The 18,376-nt window shown below is 40.4% G+C and overlaps 1 protein-coding gene across 5 annotated transcripts in view; it reads right to left on the bottom strand.

Moving 5' to 3' along the window:
- The window catches only part of DUSP22 (dual specificity phosphatase 22), a 68,683-nt gene that overhangs the window by 15,998 nt on the left and 34,309 nt on the right, over positions 1–18,376 (bottom strand). For 4 of the 5 annotated variants that reach the window (XM_045089553.1, XM_045089540.1, XM_045089546.1 and 1 more), the window contains one exon: positions 641–690. The exons of the other annotated variant lie outside the window; for it this stretch is intronic. In XM_045089553.1, the coding sequence (XP_044945488.1) occupies positions 641–690 (50 nt within the window). The remainder of the gene's footprint in view (positions 1–640; positions 691–18,376) is intronic. 5 annotated transcript variants of the gene reach the window in all.

Genomic DNA, 18,376 nt, shown 5'->3' with positions numbered 1-18,376 from the left:
TGTCTACCAGATACACTGAATGGCTCAGTACTTCAATTCTGCTCCAGTCCCTCAGCCTGCAAGGTTCAAATCCATGCTTCAGTAAAACTTAACTCCATATCGTGGTCTTTCTAGGTCACTTGTAGACACCAAACAGTGTGAATGTTTAAAGCTGTGATTGCTGTGGGTCTCCAAAGACCTGTCCCCCATTCTGCTGAAGCCTAACCACAACCTAATTATTGTCACCTTTCCTTTTTTACTCTTTAATTTGGCTCCTAGAAAATTTAAAATTACCTGCATGGCTTACATTTGTGGTTCATAGTCTATTTCTACTGGATGGTGCTGTCTTAGGCAAAACCCATTAGCTTCTTTAAACCTTTGCTTCTAGAGAGAGGATAAACATGCTAAAAGTTGGTTTGAGGCATCATTTCTAAAAATGAGCCTCTTCTTGTAGACATTCCATCAGTCAGTGTTGTATAGTTGAAGGACTGGCAAACAAACAGTGTACCTCCTGCTACAGCTCTAACTTCGCAGCACAGACCTCTATGCTTGGCATCAAGAGTCCCATGGCTCTGATGACGTCACGGCACTTAACTTACTTGACTTTACTGGTCTTTATTCATTTTTAATATCTCCAAAAATATAGGAAAAAACCACTTACAGGTTCTGAGACGGTGAATCTGCTGCTGGAATGCACAGGTATTTAACCCCCTGTAGAATAATAAAAATATAATAAAAAGATGATACTTAGTGTAGAATACTAGTTAAAGGAACTGTTTACTCAGATCAAAAATAAAAAGTAAAAAGGAGAAGTTTTTCCCTCATTCTTTGTTGCCAAGGAACCAAAGGAAACTTTTTAATTAAGGTTCCTGGTCATTTCCTTGACCGTGCATATGAATATTCATGTTCTGGCTTGCAAACAGTTTGTAGGCTTAGATAAGGTTTATCAAAAAAGTGAAATAATTGAGTGCTTTCCAGTAAGTGTCAACGTTTCAAAACTATCATTTCAGATGCTTGTTTATATATCCAACATTTAAAAAAAATCTATTTAAGATCCCAAGTGACCAAAAAGGAAGCACTTTAAGTAAAACCCTTAACATGATGACTAAATTATAATGTTACATTACAGAGTATTCTACATCAAATTTTAGTAATTGGAAAATTATAGTTTCCCTGATGTTTGCTGGGAATTTACACATTCAAAATATCTTGATTTTTTTTAAAAAGATTTTATTTATTTATTTGTTATAGAGGGAGAGAGACAAAGCACAGCAGGGGGAGTGGCAGGCAGAGCAGGCAGAGGAAGAAGCAGGCTCCTTGCAAGGAATGCAATGTGGGACTTGATCCCAGGACCTTGGGGTCATGACCTGAACTGATGGCATATGCTTAATGATTGAGTCACCGAGGCATCTCTATTTTTTTTTTTTAAAGATTTTATTTATTTATTTGACAGAGAGAGATCACAGTAGGAGAGAGGAAGGGAAAAGATCAGAGAGAGAGAGGAAGGGAAGCAGGACCCCTGCTGAGCAGAGAGCCCGATGTGGGACTCGATCCCAGGACCCTGAGATCATGACCTGAGCCGAAGGCAGCGGCTTAACCCACTGAGCCACCCAGGCGCCCCAGAGGCATCTCTATTTTGATTTTGCTTGTTTTTCAAAAGAGTAAAAGTTTGTGTACCAAACTTTTAGAATGGTCTAATTTGAAAACCAAAAAATGAACTTCATATAGGTCTCCATAAAAATCTATAAAAAATGTCTGTGTAAATTCATGCTATAAAAAGCCATGCTAAATTTTTTTTAAAGATTTTTATTTATTTATTTATTTGACAGAGAGAGATCACAAGTAGACAGAGAGGCAGGCAGAGAGAGAGAGGAAGGGAAGCAGGCTCCCCGCCGAGCAGAGAGCCCGATGTGGGACTCGATCCCAGGACCCTGAGATCATGACCTGAGCCGAAGGCAGCGGCTTAATACACTGAGCCACCCAGGTGCCCCAGCCATGCTAAATTTAAGTTTTATTAAAAACCTGGTTGGTTGGAGCACCTGAATGGCTCAGTCAGTTAAGTGTCTGACTTCTCAGGTCATGGTCTCAGGGTCCTCAAATTGAACCCCACATTGGGCTCCCTGGTCTGCAGGGAGGAGTCTAGCTGTCTCTCTGCCCCTCCCCCTGCTTATGCTCTATCTCAAATAAATACATTAACTAATTAATTAGATAATTAATTAAATATATTTTTTAAAAACCTGGTTGTTTCTTCTTCAGAGGGATTTATAGTTCCAGAGGTCTTCAATGTCATGTAAAAAACAAAATCTAGAAATCTCAGCAATCTTTGCCAAACAATATGGTTCTGTGAGAACTTAGAGGAACCATTTTTAAACCCTTTCTCCTTTGATAGCCTAATCTCATAGGATCTTGCCACCATGTCATGAAAAATAAGTAGGGGAAGAAACACATCAAACACTAAAAAAGTAACTAAGCTAAGAGAGTTAATGCAGGAGAAACATATAGAAATATATAGACTACCACAAGTACCTCAGCAAATAAAGTCATAAAATAACTTGTCTTTTAGAATTATTTGAATTTTTTGCAGTTGATTATTAAAATTTTATTGCTAATTCATATGAGGCATTTCTGTGGTATATTTACTAATGTAGTCTAGTAAGGAACATCCAAATTTGTGGCTACCCCAAACTCTTCTAGACCTCCACACGTTGATACTTCAAGACATTGTGAATTCTATTTTCCAATACAGAATCCATGTAAACTACATTTCTCAATCTCCTTTGCTATTAGGGTGTAGACTCAGGACCTGGTTTCATCATATGACACACCTACTTGAGGTGGATTTGGAAACAGGACATGGGACAAGTCAGGTGGGTAAAGAGCACCTGCTTGGCAGGTGCAGGTGGCAGTAGAAGCAGGTGGTTCTGGGGGCAGACGTGGCAGCAGATCTCACCAGTTGTGTGATGTGGTCTGAGTGTTGTTCCTTTAACTTCAGCTGAAAGTCTGTTTCTTCAGCTCTTCTGAGAACATAAGATCTCAACTATCTCTTAAAAAATACCTTCCTGCTTAAACCAGTTCAGCGTGCAATCAGCTGTCTCTCACTAAGACCTAAAAGATAAAATTCCCCTCTGGGTCTCCTAGTATTAGGAGAGGTCAGAAAAATTTTTTTTTTCCTGCTTAATTCATATACACATACTTTTTTTTTTTTTTAAGCTCTGAGTCAATCATTACATCTTCCAACAAACTCTTGAAATGAGTTTTACTATTGCTTCTCCATGTGAGAATACTTTACATGAGACCTAACAGGTTTGAACATGTCGAGGGTAAAGTTTAAGGATAAGCTGCTGGACTATGTTCTTCCCACATTCAACCTTCACTTTGTCATCCCTAATTGCCTCCTTCTGTCTGTCCTCATTTCTTCCTGGACACTGGGCTCTGCTGGAAATAACAAAGCAGTTGTCTGAAGTTCTAAAGCACCTCCAAATCCAGAGAGATATTAAAGCAGTGATTTAAAAGGAAAGAAAATGGAAAAGGAAATGATACTGTAAAAAAAAAAAAGTAATTTCACTACTTCCCTTCATCAGGGCCAAGCACGCTTATTGGTATAGATACACATACTGATCATTTCATAAATCTGTCACTGGAATGACTCATTTACTTTTTTTCTTTTACTTTTAAGTGAGAGTTGGCCATGGATCAGGTCCAGAAGCTTATGAAATTCTTTCCTCCCACACACTTCCTCTAATTCAGACCAGAACTTCCAGAGGGATGGGAAGGAGTCTCAGGTTTCCACCCTCCTTACCACTGTGACTGTCACCTGGGTAACTTCAATCAATCAAGAATGCTGAGGTGGATCCCCTCCAACATAGGATAAAAATGCTTGCCTGTCACACATGCTGATGGACAGCCACTTAATCCTAACAGAATCTAAAATCACCCCAGGCCATACAATAAGAGGAAAGAAAAAAAAAAAAAAAAAAAAAAAAAAGGAAAGGAAGATAATGGGCCAGAAGAGGAGGCTAAATAGCTCTTAGCTTATTAAGAGCATTCACCATAAATTCCAATGGCAGTGTGATTGGAAAGCACCTCACTTCCTTCAGGTGTTCCCTGAGTGGGGTCCCATTCCCCTTTTTGGTGCCTGATGAGAAAAAGAAAAGGCTGCTGGCCCCATATGGCAGGAGTAAAATGCAGGAAGATAGCAAAGGGTATTCCTCCCTTCATGCCCACAGATTGATGAGGAGGCAACTTTCAGCCATGCTGGGCCCCTCACCCTCACTAGCTGGGATGGGCATGTGGCAGCTACAGCTTCCCATCTGTGAAGCTTCTAAGGAGGAACAAAGTAGCTCTCAGCCACAAGTTTGGGGATCCCCTACTGTTAAGGAAGGACAGAGAAAATAGAAAACATAAGATCATGTTCTCTCAAAAGCAGAACAACAAGAACCTTCCTTGCCACATGGTAAACACTAAATATCTGTTGAACAAGGTGAAAACCAATTAACATGAAGATCACACTACAGGAATAGTACACAGGAAGAAAACCATCATAAAGTGCCCATGCCTGGGGACCATAAAAATAAGAGAGCTGAACTTTCAGCCATGACATAGGAAGGGCACACTGCAGGCACATGCTCTAGACACCAGCCTCCTGCCTGTCCATACCACCAGAACTTGGTTAAGAATCAGCTCACCGTGATCTACAATAAGAAGGGAACAAACTATGCAAATACAGTAAAGAAAGGAGTCAAAACTGTCAAAGAGGTTCAGCTGCTCACAGCCCAAGAACATCTATTTATCTTGGCTTAGTCATTAACAAAGCACGAAAAGTATCTTTCTTGCAGGCCACAGACTGCAGAACATACAGTACCTGAAAAAAGTCTTCAGATGCCTGCACATGTTTACAATTCATGGCAGTTAATTACTAATTCAGAAAGCAGCAAGAGTGCTGACAGCATTAAGGACCTCAATGCTACAAGGTGGAGAGACTTAAAATTGTCCTAGTATTAATGGAATCCCCCCCCAAAAATCATTCTCTCATATTGAGGTTTGTAGAGACAGAGATATGGGGCAGGATGTGTTTAAATTATGGAAAACATGACAAATGAAGCAAAAAAGTAACAGATCTTGTTCTAAAATAAAATTCTAGAACAATCTGAAAAACTCATAAGTAATAAAAATAACAGAGGGAAGGTGGATGTGGGGATGAGTGAAATAGGTGAAGGGGATTAAGAGCACATTTATCATGATAAGCACTGAGTAATGTACAGAATCCTTGAATCACTATATTGTAAGGCCGAAACTAATACAACACTGTATGTTAACTATACGGAAATAAAAAAAAATAATAACAGCAATGTTTCCATTCCTACAGGATTTGCTATGTGATATTTGCTCCTACATATTACCTCTTAAACTAATACAACAATAACAACAACAACAACATTAAAACTAAAATTATCTTCTTTGAAAGAAAATTATTAAATAGATAAGAATTTAGTACTTTTCATGATGTTCCAAAACAGTGATTGGTGGAAAGCCAATTAATATTAAACTTCATGGAGCTAGTAAGTGTCAAGTTACAGATTTTCAATTTAGGCAGCTAGCCAAAGAATACAAAAACCAGTTTAGCTAAGGGAAAGGGCTCAGTCTATGCTTTAAGACTGTCTTGATTTCTAGGAGGGACAAAGAATGAGCAGATAATTTCTTCTGACTACATGGCATTTTGAATGGCCTATAACATCCTGAGAATGCTATTAATACTGATAAGGTGAGGACCAGAAGGAAGAAAAGACAAAGAATTAAGAAAAAGCCTCATATTTACACTGAACACATATACACTGAATATTCATAATAACAGGGAACACATCAGTTAGTATTACATAGTGTGGAAAGACATTAGGAAAATACCAGAAAGAAGTTAGATTTCAATGGGATCATCCAAAGAAAGTTTTGGGGGTGAAGTTTTTAGGTTAGGTTTTGAAAGAGACAACAAATATCAATTGATTGAAAAGAAAGAAAGTATTTCAGAGATTGTTCTTGCACAAAGTTTAAGGCTTTCTAAGTCCTTATTCTCAAAAGTTCTAATATTTTTCTGTTTTCTGTTTCAACAAGCATAGTAACCACCAAAAGTAAGGTTTTTGCCTTTCTTTGGGGCTGAAACTAAAGATTACACTTAAAACGATACATCGTTAAGTACTTGAGAAACACGGGCAAGATTCTGATTTCAGGACTAGTAAAAAGATCAAACTCTCGCTTGTTTCAAGTACAATTTCTAAAATTCACTGTTCTTTTCTTTCTGAAACATAAGTAAGAGGCTTCTGGAGAAGCTATCTGACATTCTACTTTTCTAAAGAAAAGAAAGATCAAGGCCTTCAGAATTGGTTTTCTCTCTCTCAGGAAAACTAATAAAATTATTTTCTGCAAGGACTTATTCACAACCTAAGAGGAAACATGAGTAGGAGATAGAGTTACTAAGAGGCCAGAATCAAGAAATCCATGTGATGGAAAAATTATTTTAGCTGCTAATAAAAGTGACTTGATCTTGGATCTTGGTTTCTCATCTTATCCCATCCAAATACCAATAGCAATATGGATGTACAAAGGAGGAGTCTTCTGAAAGAGATGACATTTTTTTCTTTGACAGTCACATTTATGAGTTAACAGAGTGGAACGCTGAAGTGGGCTCTGCAATTCCTACACATGGAAATCTATTAACACTGATAATCTAATGCCCATTAATGAAGTAAGCAAAGTAAGCTGGGGACTCCACTTAGACCTAATTCCCAAATTATCCAAAAATCTGACTCCAAAAAAGAAACAAAATTAAAAAAGAATTAAGTTTGATCAGAAGCAAGACCACAGTTTATACACCACTATAAAAAACAAAAGTCTCTTCCACTTGAGACAATCACTCTGTACTTTTTATTGTAGTAAAATATACATCACATAAAATTTACCATTTTAACCATTATTAAATACACAGCTCAGTGGCATCATGTATATTCACATCCTAATCACCACCACTCATCTCTAGAACTTTTTCATCTTCCCAGATGGAAACTCCGAGCCCATTAAACACTAAATCCCATTAACCCTTCTCCCCATCCCCTGTAACCCCCAATTCTACTTTCTATCTCTATGAATTTGACTACTTCTATACTTTTTTTTTTTTTTTTTGACAGAGATCACAAGTAGGCAGAGAGGCAGGCAGAGAGAGATAGGGGGGAAAGGAGGCTCCCTGCTGAGCAGAGAGCCCAATGCTGGGCTCGATCCCAGGACCCTGGGATCATGACCTGAGCTGAAGGCAGAAGCTTTAATCCACTGAGCCACCCAGGCACCCCACTTCTGCATTTTTATATAAACCTAAAGGCAGGTAATCTGAAAAAATTAGCCATACTCCTGAAGGTCATAGACCAAAAGATGGCAACTGCTGACTTGAAACTGCTCAGATGTACCTGTAAGGTTTGACAGCCTTACATTTCATGGAGTATCTTACTCCAGACAAAGCACAGAAAGATCTCCACCTAGGCTATGTATATGGATGCCATGTACATGGATGCCAAAGCTGGTACCTGGCCCATGGAGTTTGATCATTATTTCTCCGCAATTTAAGAACTTTCACATAGCCAGTAACATTCTTTAAAGGGAAAAAGTAGAATACAGAATTATATCTATAGAAAGAATACCTCTGGAAAAACTTTGTATGTCTGTGGACTAAGAACTGGAAGCAGGCATAAAAGCAAAAAACAAAAAACAAAAACAGGGCGCCTGGGTGGCTCAGTTGTTAAGCATCTGCTTTCAGCTGAGGTCATGATCCTGAGGTCCTGGGGTTGCGTCCTGGGTCAGGCTCCCTCTCCAAGGGAAATCTGCTTCTTCTGTCCCTCATCTCACCCATTCTCTCAAACTCTCTCTCTCTCTCAAATAAATAAGATCTAAACAAAACAAAACAAAACCATGTAAGGTCTAGGGGGTAAGATTCTTGATAATCTCCTTTTTTGTTTGTACCATAATAGAAATCTCATAGGAATTACTGTAGAAAATCACCACAGAAGATAAATACAGTCCTTGAATTGTGCTACATAACACATACTCTAAATTGAAGATGCATTTTCTTCAGGCACCCATTTGCCACTGATTCTTCCTGCACCAGCTAAATTTAGGAAACACTACTACAAATAACAACTTCCAAGAACTCTGTGGTACTTGATGGGGTGGGGAGGGGTGGGAAGGTCAGAGTGGAGAGACAAGATTTAGCCTTTGGTTTGATTTTGTGAGAAAAAATGCAAATGAGAAACCTCCAACACCTGTTGGCTTCTTTCAGGTTAGTCAAAAAAGGACATACATTTGACTTGTCAGATCAACAGATGAGGACCCAAATGCTTATTTTTGCTCAAGTTATTTCAATGAAAGGCTAAAGTAGGCATGGTCAGCACACTGAATTTCCTTGAGCCAGCATGGGTGGGTTATGGGAAGGAGGTGAGGGAGATTCACGTCAGCTCCAACCTACCACTGAAAGCCCTCTTCTGTGATTTCAGTTGTGTCTGGCACCGCTGATGTATTCAGTGTGACTCATGAAAACAGGGCCAGTTTCAGCAATCTCTCCAAACCAAGTAATTCTACAATATTACTTAATGAATGTTAATGATAAATGACCATACCAAAAAAATCACCATGATTGAAAACTGATGCTTGGAAATCAGGAGAAATCAGCAGTAGCTACTTCAGAATCACAAGCTACCACTTGTTAAAGATATAAAGGTAAATTTGCCTCAGCTGCTAAAACATATCAGTGGATCCATCCTGTCTGCAAAGTAAAGATTCTCTTCAAAATCCTTCAGCACTTGTCTACAACTCACCTCCCAAGCTCACCTCCACCAGCTCACCAAACTCCAGGTACCTGGCTGCCTGAGAATCTCTCCAAATGTTCTGTACTTTCCTGCCCACGCCTCCCCAGGGTCCCTTCTTCTCCTCCGTGTTTGTTTCCTCTGGAATACCCTTCTCTTTCAGGACTCCTCCCAGGGGCACTCCCTTAGTGGAACCACACCTGATGTAACCCACCAGCCCTACCCACAGAGCTTTCCCTGACATCATCTCCCTCCATCTCAGGCTGGCTCCTGCTCCCTGTTCTAAATGCCCAGACACCACCCCACATAGCTGGCACACAGACTCTTGGAAGATGCCAGCATGGTTGGCAAAAAGCCCATGTTTACTGGGACACAGTCACACCTGTTCATCTATGTATTGTCTAGCGTTCCTTTCATGTACAGGAGAGAGCAGTGTACTGTCACAGGAAACTTAGGACCCACAAAGCTCAAAATATTTATTATCTGTCCCTTGATTTTTAAAAAGAGGGCGCTTGGGTCGCTCAGTGGATTAAAGCCTCTGCCTTCAGCTCAGGTCATGATCCCAGGGTCCTGGGATTGAGACCCACATTGGGCTCTCTGTTCAATGGGGAGCCTGCTTCTCCCTCTGTCTGCCTGCCTCTATGCTTATTTTTGTCTATTTCCCAAACATAATTGGGGGGGGGGCATCTTCCTCTCTCTGTTTTAAGGATTGGCTGGTCAACATTCCACAGACTTCCTTTGGGGGCTTTCATTCCTTTGCTTTCATTCCACTGCTTTCATTCCTTTGAAAGGGCAGCACTTCACCAAATCTTCCCTCCCCCACTGCTGCCATTGAAAGCAATCTTACGGTCTATTTTTATTTTGACAGCTGCATCCTCTTGCACTGGGCATAGAAGAAAGTCCCAGGCCACCTTCATTAGAGCCTGAGTAGGACTCACAAGGAATGAGTGAGCACTGACTACCAAGGAGGCCAGAGATCCTTCCCTCACTGGGGTCATTAGGACCTCAAGATGACTGGTTGAGGCTCTTCAACCACAATTCCACCACACATGCAGGAGCAGCAGCAAGAGAAAAGGTGGCTAGCCTCAGTTTAAAGGAACACTTAAAAAACCCAAATACTTGGAAATGTTATTTTGACTTTGTTAGCTACAAGATCATTTTTGTTCTTTAGGGCATAGTATCAAAGCATTCTATAATGCAGTTTAAATTAATCATTTACAGTAGATTTGGAATTGCTATCTGCTTGGGTGCAGTGGGGCTGGTCTCCTTGACAAGGTATTTCATTAATTTAACGTAAGGTAAAGTCGTTTTGGACCAGTTCCACCATTGTTAAGCCCCAACTGCTTTAAAAACCAGTACACTCTGAAACGATCTCTGTACTATTGTGCTTAGGAATAGTTTCCATGACCAGAAGGCTCACTTCAAGGTCTGGGCTCAGCTATGTTTGTCTGAGATGCCTTCTCCATGATCACACAATATCAGAAAAACTATCTCTTTGCAACCATTTAAAGGATAAAAGGACAATCCAAAGGCAGCTTTCCCACATGTTCTCTTCCTTCTTTGGCAGCTGGCTGTGCTTTTCACCAAGGGAATCTTATGAATTATCTCCCTTTAATTGGGGAAAAATCTGAGAAGCAAACAAGCATGTCCATATTGGTCCTCAAGAGAAGGAGGCTCTAATTCAGATTTTAGGTGCATCTACTTCTTTTCCCTCACTAGTGCTATACGCAGATATGGCTCGACTAGCTCAAACTTTGACCATGCATTTCGTTTGTTTTCCATTAGAAAAGCAGATTAGAGGGCACCTGGGTGGCTCAGTGGGTTAAGCCGCTGCCTTGGGCTCAGGTCATGATCTCAGGGTCCTGGGATCGGAGTCCCGCATCGGGCTCTCTGCTCAGCAGGGAGCCTGCTTCCTCCTCTCTCTCTCTCTCTGCCTGCCTCTCTGCCTACTTGTGATCTCTGTCTGTCAAATAAATAAATAAAATCTTTAAAAAAAAAAAAGAAAAGAAAAGAAAAGCAGATTAGAGCTAGTTGAAAATGCCACCGCTCAGTACTGAATGTTGAAACTCAACATCTGTACTAATTGTGGTGATAACTGAAAGGAGAAATAATTTCTCAATTCAAACCCAGGGCTTGACAGCATCCTCTGCCCCAGGACACAAACAAAGGTCTGCAAAACATGTCAGGAGTTAGACCACAGAGAGGGGGAAACACTTCAAAGAGCAGTAGAGGCACGACGTGTCCACTTAGCCTGTGCTGAGATGATGACACTAGCTACGTGTCACTGCTTTAGTCTCGGGCTTTTAAAGTCAGTTTGGATCACTTCCCTTGCAGCTGTGGAAGGCACAAGGTCCACCTGCAATGCCTACCAGCAATGAAGTATTAGGAGCACCTGAAAATGGCAAATTTGCTTAAACCAGTCTTCAGTAAACCAAGCTACATTTAAATCATTCTTTTTCTTTTTTTAAATCTTTTTTTTTTAAGTTTTTTTTTTTTTTTTTTTTTTTTTTTTTGACAGACAGATCACAAGTAGGCAGAGAGGCAGGCAGAGAGAGGAGGAGGAGGCAGGCTCCCTGCCGAGCAGAGAGCCCGATGTGAGGCTCAATCCCAGGACCCTGGGATCACGACCTGAGCCCAAGGCAGAGGCCTCAACCACTGAGCCACCCAGGCGCCCCAAATCATTCTTTTTCTTATGGCTAAAAACAACAGCACCTACAGAGCCATTGTACCCTGCTTTAAGTCTTAACCAACCAACTAACCAACCACATATAACTTATTCCAACTCTGACTGCACCTAAGAAGCCTGAAACTGTTCAGTCCTCTTGGGCTACATGTCCTCTGCCACTACCATCATGATGCTCAGATTTCCCATGGTCTGCCAGCCACAGGCTGTGCTGTCCTAACCTGCAACTACAAACATATTTCCCTTGGGATACTGACTTTGGTTGTTTCTTCCAAACTAAGGTGCTCTTTACTTTTAAACTCCTTAGCAAAACTAGGCCCCTATTAAAGCTTTCCAGATTTTGCTGCTATGTCACTCTCCCCCTTCCAGTGCTCATGGAAGGGTGCCATGTTAAGGGTCGACGGCCAAAGAATGGCCAAACTGCATTGTATCTGCACCAGAGCTCCTTCTCTCCAGCCCTTCTGGTGCCCTGGGGTGCCCCTAAAGGGATTTCTGTGCCTGTCTCTTCTGAACACTGAGCCCCATATTACTTCTCTTTGTATTTTATCCCCAATCCTCACTACAAGGTAAGTAAATGTCTGCTGAATCTGAAGGAATACCTCCTAATTTAGCCAAAAAGAGAACTGAATATGGCCCCACCCTTACCCCACCACGCTGACCACCTTCTCCACTCTATAATCAGCCAACTTCCACACATCTATGGCTCCAGGGCTTATTTCCCCCTTCCTGACCAGCCCGGAAGGGCTGCTCCTACTCAACACATATCTCTCCATTGAACCAAACTATACTAGTCCTACAAGGCTGCCTAAACAACCCTCTTTACAAATTCTTCCCCAAATTCTCCAGTATATTAACCTAAAGATCTTGTATAAATGGACAGAGTTTTACCCTGTGCTTTAGCATTTATGGGCAATTTATGTAGTTGTATCAATGCCTACTATCACTCCAGCTAAAGCACAGAGGGGAGACCATGTGCTACATGCTTTTTCTGAAGTCCTGGTTTGGAGATAACCAGGAGATCTTGCCACTGGTATATTTCCCATTGAGGAAAAGGAAGGATGCAAACAAGGCAAGTCCACTTCAGAAACACAGCCCTCAGCACACAATGTGCTCAGGACTTGATTGCATGGGGAGTCAGGACAAGATGGACAATACAGGGCACTCTGCAGGAAATATTAAAAAACAAAACTGGGACTTGAGTTAGAGAGACTTTTAACAGGAGTGTATTGTAAAAGTCCAGTTTTGTGGAGAGGCTGGTCAGTAAGTTTGAGCACTAAAGAGAAGGCCACACTTGAAATGCATGGTACTCTAGAAAGCCCGAGAAAAGAAAGATTAACAGAGATCTCTTTCAATTAGAGACCAAAAAAAACACTGTTTCCTCTCTAGAATCAATGAGGTACTAGAATATTTCCAGTCCCATTTAGTCCATTCATGCTGGAATTCTGGTTTTAGAATTCCATTTGCAAGTGAGCTTGTCACAGAAGGGTCAGCAGCCAGATGGAGCTGTATTATGCACTTGACTGCCCACACACATGGAACTCAGATACAGCTTGATTCAAGAAAGAGTGATTACTAGACAGTTTTCGATACCTACCATAATAATTTCTATTTGAGTCATTTCTATTTAAGTCTGGGGTTGGCTTCAAACAAATTTACCTCAACACATGAAAGCTGCTGCAAGTCTTTGGTATGGTATGTACCACTGATACTTGGGTGGCATCAAAGAGACTTTCTTAGAGAGGTGAAAACAACCGGGGTTCACTGGAAATAGTTGTCAATCTGAAAACCATGGTCAAACAATGATTTGTTTTCAAAGGTCCTAGACCTCGATAGTGTGATTTTTTTTGCAATGCCAGTAAAATAACAAAAATCATCCACACTGGATACAATGGCCAATTCAAACAGGAAACCTTGCCCAATGCTTCAAGTTGCATCACTAGGGAATCTGTGAATCTTTAAGAAAGGACATAAACTCATTTAAGTAAAACAATCAAGTAGAAGATAACTGATACCAAAAATAAAATCTATACAGTTGAAAGGTTTTTCTTGGGCTATCTTCTCCCTTTTAAGATTAAGATGATTGAAATGAATGGTTTATACCCCCTGATCAATGATGACAAGGATGCAACTTGCCTAATGTCAAACACGCACATATGAATGCATAGGGAAAACTGTTACCACAGAACCCATTCTGGCCAAACTTGAACAACCAAATGCAATCTACTAGTCACTACTACAGACACCAAGAGTATGGCCACCCACCTGCCTACCTTCCTTTCCTACCTCCCTTCATTCAAAGAGAAATTATGAAGATACTTCTATTGTGAAAAATAAATAAAAATAAAGACAAAAGTGAAACTTATCCTTCCTACCCTCTTCTCCCATCCTATTCCACTTTACCATTCTGAGCAATCTAGTATGGTCCTTCTAGACCCTTAGCTGTTCATTTACATGCATATATATGTACCCACAGAAATATATAATTAATATTTAGTTTTGCACAAATGAGATCATATTATGAATATTATTCTACAACTTGCTTCTTTTGCTTAACAATTACCTTTTCCCTGTGCATACATATAAACCTTACTCTTCTTTTTGAATTGCTGCAGAGTATTTCTTAATATGGATGTATCATAATTGAACATTACCCTTCTGCTGAATGTGTGGGTTGGTTCCAATTTTTTGCCATTACAAACACAGCTGCACTGAACATCATTGCCCATACCTCTGTGGGTATAGGATGAAACATGTGGCTTTCATCAGTTATCTCTCCTCTTAGGGGAAATACTCTATGGGAAATGTGGCCTATAGCTCCTGTGATTTGAAGGTCACGAGCAGGGTGGGCCCCTGGGTCCCAGGAGCTGAGGACTGACATGGGCTGCATGCAGAGCTGGGGGTGATACCATGCAAGTCTCCTGTGTGGCTGCCAAAGGAGGACCACAGGCAATGAGGATCTTCCTCCTGAACCAGAACACAAGCCCATGTACCTTGAGTGTTCTCCCAGCTTTTCATGATTTGCCTATAAACTCCTTAAAATCTGAAACAATGCCTCAACCAACTCTGCCTCCACTTCAAGCCTGCTGCCTTGGCTGTGACAAACCTTTTAACTTTTCATTCACTGTGTCTTAGATATACTTTCCTCTTTGTAGGACCAAGCTTCTAATGCAAACCAAAGGTAGCTGAGATCCTTAAGAAATCAATCAGAAAGTCATAGAAGTGTCACAGGGGATTCTTGTTTCTAACTTAGCAAGAGGTTAATTCTGAACTAGAGTCCACAAGAGCTCCATAAAACAGTACATCCCCATTTGCTAACACTCACTGACATGGGAGGAATGGAACAAACAACCCACATAAGTGAGGTCGCATTGCATTGCATTAACCAGATCCTCTGGCTTCACTTAGTACTCATGGTTAATAAGTCATTCTTGGTACAGCTCTTTTTTCACACTCCTTAATGAGCCACAAATGACCAAAGATATGATTTCTCACTTTGGTATGGAGCTGAAAATGCATGTGGCTCTCAGTTCATCAGTAAACATCTGCAGAGGGGCCCCTGTGTGCCAGGCCCAGGTTGAGTGCTGGGGAAGACCAAAGAAATCCCAATGTGGCACCTGCCTGCAGTGAGCCTGAGGCCAGTTGAGGACCTTGGACACAGGCAGTGAAGAACTAGTTCATCAAACAGTGGTTAAATGGCCATTTAATACACTATAGAAGCTGTCAGAGTGTATACAATTCATAATCCAGTTAAGAGTACAAACTATAGCTTCTCTATAAAATATTATAGAGAAAAGGGAAGAAGTCCTGAGGTTGGAGGGTATACTGGAAGTGTCCTTCTCAGAAGAAGGAAAGTTGGGGCTGAGCTGTGAAGAAGGGCAGGGCTTAGGGAGGCAACTGGGTAGAAGAAAGAACACACAAAAGCATAGTTTCTTAAACTTGAAATACCATTTAGCACCTTGGTTCTAGTTTGCTTTACACTTGGGAAACCAGCTAAACTTTTAAGGTAGTGAAATGGGTTGGGTCACCAGGCAGACATACAGCAGATGACCAAGGTCTGTCAAGGAGGCTCTCAGTCCCCCAGTGCTGCTGTCCAAGTAGAATGAACATAACACCATGGTGAGAATTTTCTCATAAATAAGTGGCTAATGAAGACAGCAGTGTAGACATGTAAATAACAAGAAGTATTAGAACCAGAAGACATGACCAACTATAAAAAAAACTAACAAAATTAAATTGTGAGCTAGGGCACCTCAAAAAAAATGTCTTTCATGTTAAAGGAAATACAAAATAGAACCATCAAGAATATGTGCCTTCTACAGCAACATCTTTTTCTTTGGGAAAAAAAAAAAAACAAACTTTGGTGGTTCAAAGTATAAAAGTCAAAACTTAAAATGGAAAAAATATATAGCCAAGGTGAACTCAAGTTCAAAACCTACCTGGTAAACATACAATACCCTGGTTTGAATAGATGCATATAAACTACTGTTTTTTCTATTTAATCCTAAAATATACAACATTTAAAAATTTAAATTATTTGGAGAATTAGTCCAGCAAAGGAATAAGAATACTTTTTAAAGCATATTTGTTGATAGCAAAAAATAGTTTTGTTTCCTGCAGGTGCTCTGGTTAAATACACAGAATGAAAAATGAAACAAATTCTGAAATTTTTACATTAGAAAGATAGAGTTTTGTTTCTTTTTTCAGGGGAAGGGAGAAATTTCATTGCTCAATATTACTTCCTCAGCACCTATAAACAATATGGGGTTCCTGATATGAAAAAGCACCATCGTTGTGACAGCAATTTTTATCACCCTACAAATCTGGAGCAATCAGTAGGCACTGAAGACACACTCACAAATAAGGAAATACCCCAGCAAAAGCAAACAACCCCCCAAACCAAGTCTTAAACATAGAAAGAGACAGAGGTTTTTTTCCCCTTAAATATTTTAATTACAGTTCTAGACTTAATTCCAATGTGAAATTAAGAAATATGCAATTAATTTTTCCACCTGGTCCTGTCACTTGTTGGAGGTGATACGAGCCAGTCACCAGGTCTGATTATGCTATGAAGGAACTAGGACAATGCTATCTGCCTTGCTGGGCTCTCAGAGTTCTTAGAAGATTAAAAGATTGGTGTGACTGTCATGGATTCAGAGCTCTACCAGAAGTCATATCTTGGCACGACCAGCTTTCTCCTCGTTGGAATGCCACTGACCAGATTTTTCAAATTCCCAGTCATTTCCAAAAACCCAGTCAAACGTCTCCAAATTCATGTGGCAGAGGAAGGACCTTGTTCTCTGAGCTTCCATAGCCTCTGTTCCTACTTGACCCCTAGCACTGAGGGCCTATCCTAAGCCAGAGCTCTTCCTTCACTGGACTTATTAGTCGTATTTATAAAATATCCACAATATATATCTTGTTTATACTCTAAGGGCTTCACTGGGGAAAATGTTGGTATTGGTTCACTTCTGTTGTCTCCAGCATCTGTTCCAGGGCCTGGCATGTAGCAAGAACTCAATTGCTCAGTTAATCAATCACTCTTTGTCTTCAAAGGAAAGAACTGTCTGGACAAGAGGCTTGATAGTGTGAGGATGGCATTCACAACAAATAAAACGAAATAAAAATTTTGTTAATTAATAATAATGAAGAATAAAATTCTGTGCTGGTACGAGTATGGGAAAACAGTAACTTTCATCTGATATGTCGTTTGCAAATATCTTCTCCCATTCTGTCAGTTGTCTTTTGATTTTGTTAACTGTTTCCTTTGCTGTGCAAAAGCTTTTGATCTTGATGAAATCCCAGTAGTTCATTTTTTCCCTTGCTTCCCTTGCCTTTTGCGTTGTTCCTAGGAGGATGTTGCTGCGGCAGAGGTCGAAGAGGTTGCTGCCCGTGTTCTCAAGGATTTTGATGGATTCCTTTCGTACATTGAGGTCCTTCATCCATTTTGAGTCTATTTTTGTGTGTGGTGTAAGGAAATGGTCCAATTTCATTTTTCTGCATGTGGCTGTCCAATTTTCCCAGCACCATTTATTGAAAAGGCTGTCTTTTTTCCATTGGACATTCTTTCCTGCTTTGTCGAAGATTAGTTGACCATAGATTTGAGGGTCTATTTCTGGGCTCTCTATTCTGTTCCATTGATCTTTGCAAACGACATATCAGATAAAGGACTAGTGTCCAGAATCTATAAAGAACTTAGCAAACTCAACACCCAAAGAACAAATAATCCAATCAAGAAATGGGCAGAAGACATGAACAGACATTTCTGCAAAGAAGACATCCAGATGGCCAACAGACACATGAAAAAGTGCTCCATATCACTCGGCATCAGGGAAATACAAATCAAAACCACAATGAGATATCACCTCACACCAGTCAGAATGGCTAAAATCAACAAGTCAGGAAATGACAGATGCTGGCGAGGATGCGGAGAAAGGGGAACCCTCCTACACTGTTGGTGGGAATGCAAGCTGGTGCAGCCACTCTGGAAAAACAGCATGGAGGTTCCTCAAAATGTTGAAAATAGAACTGCCCTATGACCCAGCAATTGCACTATTGGGTATTTACCCTAAAGATACAAATGTAGTGATCCAAAGGGACACATGCACCCGAATGTTTATAGCAGCAATGTCCACAATAGCCAAACTATGGAAAGAACCTAGATGTCCATCAACAGATGAATGGATCAAGAAGATGTGGTATATATACACAATGGAATACTATGCAGCCATCAAAAGAAATGAAATCTTGCCATTTGCAACAACATGGATGGAACTAGAGCGTATCATGCTTAGCGAAATAAGTCAAGCAGAGAAAGACAACTATCATATGATCTCCCTGATATGAGGAAGTGGTGATGCAACATGGAGGCTTAAGTGGG

The sequence above is a fragment of the Mustela putorius genome, unplaced genomic scaffold, assembly GCF_011764305.1.
Source record: "Mustela putorius furo isolate JIRA1106 unplaced genomic scaffold, ASM1176430v1.1 tig00000117_pilon_pilon_pilon, whole genome shotgun sequence".
In the NCBI taxonomy this organism is placed as follows: Eukaryota; Metazoa; Chordata; class Mammalia; order Carnivora; family Mustelidae; genus Mustela; species Mustela putorius.
Note: the sequence above shows the minus strand (reverse complement) of the source record. Positions and strands in the feature narration are given on the sequence as shown.